Source organism: Limulus polyphemus, unplaced genomic scaffold (assembly GCF_000517525.1).
Source record: "Limulus polyphemus unplaced genomic scaffold, Limulus_polyphemus-2.1.2 Scaffold775, whole genome shotgun sequence".
Taxonomy (NCBI): domain Eukaryota; kingdom Metazoa; phylum Arthropoda; class Merostomata; order Xiphosura; family Limulidae; genus Limulus; species Limulus polyphemus.
In genome coordinates this window covers 325,986-335,212 of record NW_013666385.1, presented here as the reverse complement: position 1 = coordinate 335,212, position 9,227 = coordinate 325,986, and the positions used below count along the sequence as shown (strand labels likewise).

Below are 9,227 nucleotides of genomic sequence, written 5' to 3'. Positions count from 1 at the left end.
CCAGCCTTATTTTGCTATGTCAAGCACTTTTCTATATGGATGTAATAATATTTCATTTTAAGTTAAGAGTTACTATTTTTCAGGTAAATTACCTTAAGTCTACTTTATCTTGATAATACATATCTACTTTATTTCATTAGTAAAACCCACATTCTTATTGATAGTATTTAAACTTACCATTTAACTAAAAAGAGTTCATTTATGCACAATTGAACTTAGAAACATTTTTTCATATCTGACCAAATTTTTCTAAAGTTAACTTTTATGCATAAAAGAACAGGTAAATTTTTAATTGATACAAATAAAAATGTGAAAGTCATCAAGCAAAGTGCTTCTGACATAAGCTAGTCGTCACTAGTTTAGCAATGTAAGACTAGAGGGAAGGCAGCTAGTCATCACCACCCACCGCCAACTCTTGGGCTAATCTTTTACCAACAAATAGTGGGATTGACCATCACATTATAACGCCCCCATGGCTGAAAGGGCGAGCATATTTGGTGGGATGGGGATTCAAACCTGCGACCCTCAGATTGCGAGTCGAGCGCTCTAACCACCTGGCCATGCCAGGCCTCGACATAAGTAAAAGAAAATCCAGGTTGATAGCACTAGGAACACCAGTAATAGTAGGAACACAGGTATAATTACAAACATTTTTTAACATATTATATTAAATATAATAATGATGGTATATAAAATAGTTGAAATATCCAGCCACATGAGTGGGCCACAGGCACATCCACAGAAAATCAACTTGGGGTTTGGGGGCTTCCAAACATATTCCTACATCACCACCAAATTATCTCCTCAAATCTACATTGATCTGATAATTTAAACTGAAAATTCAAAGTACAACTAGAAAATAAAGATGCTATCATAATAAAAATACTCATAAAAATTGTTTGCTATGAATAACATCCAACACAGTTACACAGAAATGAAACTGCTGGTAACTAACTAGAATATTTAATGATACAACACCTCGCCTTGCCTACTTTGAGCCATCAATTATGATTGATTCTTGCTTGGGAGAAAGATAAGACAGAATAGAGAATACCTGAAAGGCATTGTTAGAGAACTACATCTATCTGGGATGTTTTTTGGTTGAAGCTTCTAGTAAGTTGAAACATCATCCATTCCACTAACAATGCCTTTCAAATGTTTGGTGGATTGATGTAACATATCAAGACAAATGTGGAACTTTTTTTTTTTTTTAAATACAGATGTTCCAAGTTATAATTTTCCTATATTGAAAATTTATTTACATCCTCTCACATACATAATAGCTGTTCTTGTTCTGTGCTTCCCTCTATTTGCAAACATTTTTACCATGCCACTAGCCTTTCTCTCCCAGGCAGAAATGTAAGCACCAGTTGATAATGGGGAGGAAGGGTGAATGGAAGTAAGTATCTGTTGAAAATACATTTTCAGTCCAAGAAAATTATAATTTCTGACAAAATACCTTACTTCCACTCACATTCATAACTAGAATCCCACATTTAATAGGTGGAGGGACTGGTACAAGGCAGAAAGTAAAAGCATCCTTCGAAAACATTCGAAGGACACCCTAACAAGGGAACCCTATAATAAGATGATTATACATGGGAGACTGCACAACTTCTGTACCAAGTATACTCTTTGCCCAGATGTGGAAAGGGTGCAACAGATCCAGGTGGAAAATTGGAGAGAAACTGGTTGGACAGTGATCCTAACCATAATATATTATAATTTCATTTTCCCTGATGAACAAAATGTGGGTAAAATAAGGGATGTGCCCAAGGTGTAGAGTGGCTAGGACATGACAGACTTTACACAGCAAGCCAGTGCATCCAAATCTTGACTGCCAGAAACCAACATCCATGCGGGGGTAGGATGAGGATCAAACCATTGGTAAGTCAACTACAATCAAAAACTCAACTCCCAAGACCCAACATCCATGAGGGGTTAGGAAAGAGGATTATACTGTCTTCACCTCAAGTTCAGCTGACCAGAGGGAGAAATCTCACCACTGATCTGTGAACAGAGCAAATGATAGCAAACATATATATATGATAACAAACATATATATCCCACCCAAATCAAACAGACCAGAAACAACTCAAACACAGTACCTTCCTTGGCACAAAGACATTGAGGGATAGCTAAAGGGGAAGAAGCAGAGCAACCAACAAGTGCACCCACAGTGACCCACAACAATGAGGCAGTTGAGTTAAATTAACTGAAAGCCCAGGAACACCCTGAACATGTGTGAGTACATCATGTCAACTGATTCAGCTCTAAATCCAAAACTCAACTGTTGGGAACTTACATCCATGCAGGGATAGGATGAGGGATCCCAATCAGCACAACATGAGTGTGGACAGTATGTTCATTGGTTCAGCTCTAAATCCAAAACTCAACCGCAGGGGATGAACTTCTATGCAGAGGTAGGATGAGGGATTCCAATCATTATGACAATGCACTCCATAGCTACAACATCCCCTCGGACAAACCTGTGCAGAGATGGAGCATCCATTTGGAAGATATCTCGTCATCTATATCAGCAAAACACCACCACCCTACTCTCAATTGAATGGAATATTTATTATTTATATTGTATATGTCTCATTCAGGAGGATATCTCCATGGTCCACCACCCAGTGACATGGAAATGGAAAATGGTAAGGGCTCTCTTACTCCACTACAAGAAATTGGGGAAAAACATGGTGGAGAGTCTGGAAGAACATTCACACCAGAGACAGTGTAATGGGTGACCACAAAACCTTATTTTGAAAAGCACACCAAACCCGATTTATCCAATCTAAAAAATGGCAGCATTCTCCTTCTGCTTTACCCATGAAGTCAATGGGTTAGTATGGTCCGGGACAGGCATATGGATGAAGCAAAGATATTGCGAGGAATAACTTACAAGTTTATGTGATTGTAATGAACAGTGTGAATTTTGTGGCCATGTAAATTTTCAAAGTGGAGTCAACATGGCTTTACAGTGTGGGTTTTAGTACAATTCTAAGTGATTGAAGTATACCTGGACACCACTCAACTCGCCACAAAGGGGGATCTTGGACAAAACATGGACAGGCCAGTGAAAAATAATATATATATATATATCAAAAGAATTAACTTACCCAGTTACAGTCTCACCAAAGAGTGAAGGATGGTGAAAGATGAGACAAGGAAGAAACAGCTACCCAAAATAGATAATGGGAAATGAACGTATGAAGTGTAGTCCTAGTGCTCAACAGATGAAGTACCTCTAACGGATGATGGGGTTGAGATTTAAGTAAAAAGTGAGGTGCCTGAACAGAATGAAGATGCTAGGAACTAATTCCAGGAAGAAGGAGACAAGGAATAAAATGCCAATAGAATCACAAGCTGAGTCCAATCGGTAAGGGAGGAAGAGGAAAAATCATGAACAGAGGAGTAATGCAAGGGAATAAAAATGCAGGAAATGGAATCAACAGAAAGAAGCTTTGAAAGCAATGAAAGAACTCGGAGCATATACAGGACAGGAAGGTTCATTTGGATCCGATCGAGAATAAAGGTGGAAGATGGCAATAAATGAAAATGAAGAAAAGAATATTCCACATCAGCCCCCAAAGTGTAGGTTAGTAATATTGATTCAGAACAAAAAGAACATATCGAGGCAAAACAGCTGAAAAAACCAGATCTGTGCCAACCAGGAAGGATCAATTAGAAAGACCTGACATGGATAATCAAAATCACCTTGGGAAGAAGACTAACCAAATAAGAAAAACTAAAGTTATAACCTGGAACTAATCTTGTCTGAATGTAGGGACAGCCAGAGTGAATAGATGATGAACTGGAGATCAAAAACAAAAGAGGTAACTTCAAATTGAGAAAAGACTCAAATGCTTCCCATGGAGGAGTACACCACAGGAGGCAGAGCCACCAAAAATTTGAGAATCGAGAGGCCACTTCTTGAGAGAAAGTGTGTTAGGACTAGAAAGGCAAACTGCAACAAGGTGGAAAACAACATCCAAGTGTGTGGGTTGAAAAAGGGAAATCCACTGTCAACTACAATGGGAACAAGAATGAGTGCCCCCTTGGCGAGTGATATAAGCAACCACCATTGAACAGTCAGAATGAAACATGATTAGTCAAATCTGGACAAGAGGAAGAAAGTGAAATAAAGCACATTGGACTGCCAGAAGTGCTAGGGTATTAACATGCTAAAACCTTTCATCCATAGATCACTGTCTTGAAGCCTCCTGCTGATTTACCCATACTCCACAACTTGAGAGATGAGCATCAGGGAAGAGAAACAAATTCAGATGAGGGGGAGGAATCAGTAAACCCAAATACATGGGGGATATGTTCAACCACCAATGCATACAGTCAAAGAGGGAAGGAGGAAATTTAAGAGGAGAATCCAAAGGAACCCTAGCAAGAGATGATGGGTTGTGCATCATCTCCTGAAAATATCACAAATGTGCCAGACTTAAATGGAGGAGTGCTTCCATGGAAGCTACATCTTACAATGCATTAGAACTTCATTAAGAGTAAGATAGTGAAGCGTAATGATGTGGATAACAGAAAGCTCCACTGAATGCATTCAAGGATGAGAATAGATGTTCCCTAGGGAGGAAGGTGTTTAAAAAGACTCCCCAAATAGCCAATATTGTTAGGTAAGCAACAGGAAAACTTATGCAACTGGAAAATCCAACCACCTGAGCTGCTTGTGTAAAAAACAGATGAGTATGTTATGACCAATCCCTTTCAGAAAGAGCTAACTCAAGATAGATGTCCAAGTAGTGATGCTAGTAAAATCCCCAAAAATGTGGAAGTTGGGTAAAATGCAAACCACCTGACATAAGACATACCTGAAACAAGTCTGAAGAGCAAGGAATGAAACTGGTACTGAATTACATGGTAAAAAAAGACGGCATTCTGAGAAATGAAATTGCCCACCCAATTAAGATTAAGACCTGTAGGTAGGACACATAAAATACGGGTAGATGCTGGACATGGAACATGAATAAAAATGGCAATAACTCAGAATGAAACAACAGAGCAACCAAAAAAAAAAAGAGTATAGCATCACAAATACCCCACACGATGCTAAATGCACAGGAGTAGCTTCAAAAAACAGACCAGTGGAGAAAAAGAACCAACTGTAAGTCCCACCACAGAAGATCCTCAAAGCAAGGAAGCAACATGTGTAGAGAAAGAACTGATGATGGCAATGCCCCAACATGGTAGGAAATAGGAAGAGGTATCCCACAAAAATCCCCTAGATATAGGTGGAATGCCTAAGAAAGGAGGTGTAAGATAGACATTTCTTGTGGGAGAGTAGATAAGGTATGACAAAGCTGAAAAATTAGGTGGTAGATAAAATGGATAGGATTAAGAGATACTGCCCCCCATACCAGCAACAGAAATTCTAAGTACATAGAACCAATAAGAAAATCTGCTTGATGACAAGTTGAGGCAAATCAAACCAAAGCCTGTGGAGGGTGAGGCTTGCATGTACCCTCACCCAAAAGAGAGACAAAAATGCTCATCATAAAACATGATGTCTAAAGAAGGAAGGAAAAAATGATACTGTGAAACATGTATAAAAAAGGCTGAAGTAGATGTAGCAGATTCCACAGTAAAAGCTTGGGAAGGCAAGCCATAACCAGGTGGAGGAAAACTGACAAAATCTAGGTCATCCTAAATGGGTTCAGCAGTTGTAGAAAGATGGTGAGCAATAGTAGAAGAAGATAGGGTTGTCCCCAGCCACCAAGGATCCACACAAACTAAATTATTTGTACGAATTATAATTATAAAGAATTACGAAATGAAATAAGTGTGTAGTGAAATTAACATATGTATAAGATGTTATGTGTTGAAGAAAATAAGATATTTAAACTAATTATCGATTTACCCGTAGGATGAATTACACGTAAACCAAAAATAACAGAAACTTGCTAAGCCTAATCAAACTATGCAGAAAAAAATATATCATTAAGCTGTAATTTAGAAACCCTAACCTAAAAATAATATGTACAATATCGGGAAAAGAAGTTTGTGTGGACCCCAGCTCCAGAGTTCCACACAAACAAAGTTAATATGAAGAAGTATAAAAGATATGTAATAACGAAAATGAAATAGATGTTATATTGTAAAATTAAATAAGTGTGTATTGACAATAATGTATGTATGAGATGTGATGTTTTGAAGAAAAACAATATAATAAACCTAATTTATGATATACAAGTAAGATGAATTACAGGTAATCCTAAAATAACAAAGAACAATGTTACACCTAATCTAACATTATAGGACAAAGGATACAACTAAACTCTAATTTTAAACCTGAACTTGACTATGAGTATTGATCTTTCTATCTGAATTTATGTTACTGAACCAAAATAACTACATATAATAAAATGAACAGTAAAAATATACAAAAACCACAACAGTATAACATCTTATCTTTCCAAAGTCAACACCATGTTTCAAAATGTGTGGGCCCCCAAACTTGAGTCGGGGCTCAACAAAGGTAAACTCATTAGACAATCAATCTCCCAATGAAGCAGATGATAATTCTCCAATTAAGGACTGCTACCTGAAGCCTGTGTAAATGTGCTGATATAAGATATAACCCTCGAAGTGGTAACACACAATTCAGAATACAAAATTAATAGCCAAACACAACAGTGTTAGCAGAAAAAAACTAAAAAGTAGAAAAAAAATTTGTAATGAAGTATTAAGTTCTGTAACTGTTAGAAATTTAAAATATGTCCACTTCCGAATAAGTTACAAATATCACTATTGTATAATAACTATTAAACTTATTGAATAACAGTGACATGAAGATACAAAACAAACAAAAAACAACTGAATAGAGAGCACAAACATCTGAACATCAGCACTGCAAAACAAGAAGTGATAGTTAGGTAGAATAGCATAGAGGGAGTCGCATGGGTATGTGGCATTACTATTGGTGGGGGTTTGTCACACGATAATTTGAATGTGACAATCAGTTAAACCATTTGAATCGTGGGATGCATGGGAGTGAAAGGTTGGTTGAATGAGAAAAAACTGTTGCAAATAGAGGACAGCAGTGAACGAGAATAGCTATGTATGCGAGTAGAAGTAAGGTACCTTTTCGGGAGTTTTATTTCATATACCATTAATGGTATTAAATGAGTCAATCACTATTCTAATTGTTACAATAAGATTAGCTACACCAGGCAGTTTTCAGTATTACATTACATAGCAGTAGAAAAATCAAGTTATTAAAACTAAAAGCAAAGTTTTCAAATGTAAATGTATTTCTATCAGAACTCAAAATAAGCAAGATTAACTTGCAAGTAATTATCCATCTAATGTAAATTTTTACTTCTTTTAACCTTGTCTATTTTGGTTTCATTAAATAAATACAAATGTCTGATCAGTAAAGAATGGCTGAAATTCCCCATTATGTTTGTATGGTTGTCAAGAAAACACGTTAATGCAATATCACCAAATGTTCTCAAATTGGAACCCCCAGCTACAACCTTATAATAATCCAAATATTTTACCCACAACATATTTTAATTTTGAAAATGTCCAAATTAAAGAATGCTTCTTCACCTCAGCAGGCTAATAAAGCCAAAACCAGGAAGACAGTCCAAAGATAAGACCCCAAAATTCATAATAAAATTCACTGCCTTTACCATCACAATAAATAATTTGCATAGCCATACAGTTGAACAAGTAAGAATATGTCTAAGAATCAGTTTTTCCTATGTTTCAGTCTATAATGATTTACCAAGAAGAATATTTGAACACAACTTAAAAATACACAGAAATCAAAATGCTAATCAAGCAATACTTAAAGAAAATGACCAAATATACATTAAAAATTTTGTTTTTGTGAAATACTAGAAATAGGATAGTCATTCTCCATGCATATATTGTTACTAGAATTTAATTAAGTTTTAGAAAACATGTTCATAAAACATTTAATTAGATATAATTTTGCAAAGAAAAATTAATTTTTATTTCCCATCATATGACAGACATTCAGCATCTCGTATGTGATTCTAAGTCGATACTGTGGCAGAATGAACATGGTTGTATAGTGTGTAGTCTATGTACAAGTTTAATCAATTTGTGAGCATTGAAATTCGATATATTTTCAATTATCTATCAATGAGGCACTTTCTGACATTAGACACATTAATAATATTGAACTGTTTTCTGTTGACTTTTGGCATATGTCAGAATTATTTGCTTCAGTATTCAAATATTATTCTATTTAAATATAATGATACCAACAATTCAAAATTTTCATAATGATGATGCAATTTGTACTTTTATCAAAATTCTGAAATATCAACTGAAGTTTCACAGATACTGCATTTATTATATTTCAGAAACCACAGTAAACTTACAATAGACCTAACCCACATAGACTGTAAGCTTAAAAAATACAACATAAAAACGAAATACTCATACAAATAAAAATGGTGAGAAAAACAAGTACTTAATACACCATAAAGATACTTTATGCTTTGTAATCAAATCTTGAAATAATATCTTCAATAAATCTAAGTCACAAAATTTTTAAGTTATGAAGTAATGTTTTGCCAAAGAATAAAATTGTATAATGAGTAAACATTACCAGAAGAAAATTACTTTTAGTTTAAACTTTTTATACCCAAGTGAAGTATTGCTTACCTCTAGTTTTCTCAAAAAAGCACGCATTTTGCTAAAATTCAAATATTCATCATATCTTCCACACAGCCTTGCCTGTTCTGGCAGTAAAAATCCAACAAACTCTTCAACTAAAGCTTGGTGATTTATCAGTATCTCTCTGACATCTTCATATAACTGAATAAAAATAAAAAGGAAGCACAAACTAATTTTTCAAGCCAGCTTGCATACACATCTTACAAAATTTCAATCCATTTGTAATCTACTCTACTGACATTTTAAACTTAATTAATTCTTCAAAGATGTTTATAGCTATATGTCCATTTGATTTCCAAGATCCAAGATTAGAACTGAGAAACATACAAAAAGCTACTTGTAATCTATTAACATTGAATGATGTAGGTCTTCAAGGAAGAAAGTACAATTTGGACCATCTGTATATATACACCTGGAAAAACGTTAAGCACCCCCAAATATTTTTCAGGATTGCTTATTGAAAATAAGGTTTAATTTTCATGATGTTGAGCAATGTTCATAATTTCAAACATAATTAAAAGGATGTGAGCGTTCAGGAGTGACATTTA

At 35.4% G+C, this 9,227-nt stretch overlaps 1 protein-coding gene across 1 annotated transcript in view; it reads right to left on the bottom strand.

Annotated features, from left to right (window-relative positions):
* The window catches only part of LOC106460462 (GON-4-like protein), a 211,856-nt gene that overhangs the window by 74,944 nt on the left and 127,685 nt on the right, over nucleotides 1–9,227 (bottom strand). Inside the window, exons 17-19 of the mRNA XM_013920158.2 lie at nucleotides 8,668–8,820; nucleotides 4,239–4,430; nucleotides 3,123–3,181 (exon numbers count right to left, since the gene is read on the bottom strand). Of these exons, the coding sequence (XP_013775612.2) occupies nucleotides 3,123–3,181; nucleotides 4,239–4,430; nucleotides 8,668–8,820 (404 nt within the window). The remainder of the gene's footprint in view (nucleotides 1–3,122; nucleotides 3,182–4,238; nucleotides 4,431–8,667; nucleotides 8,821–9,227) is intronic.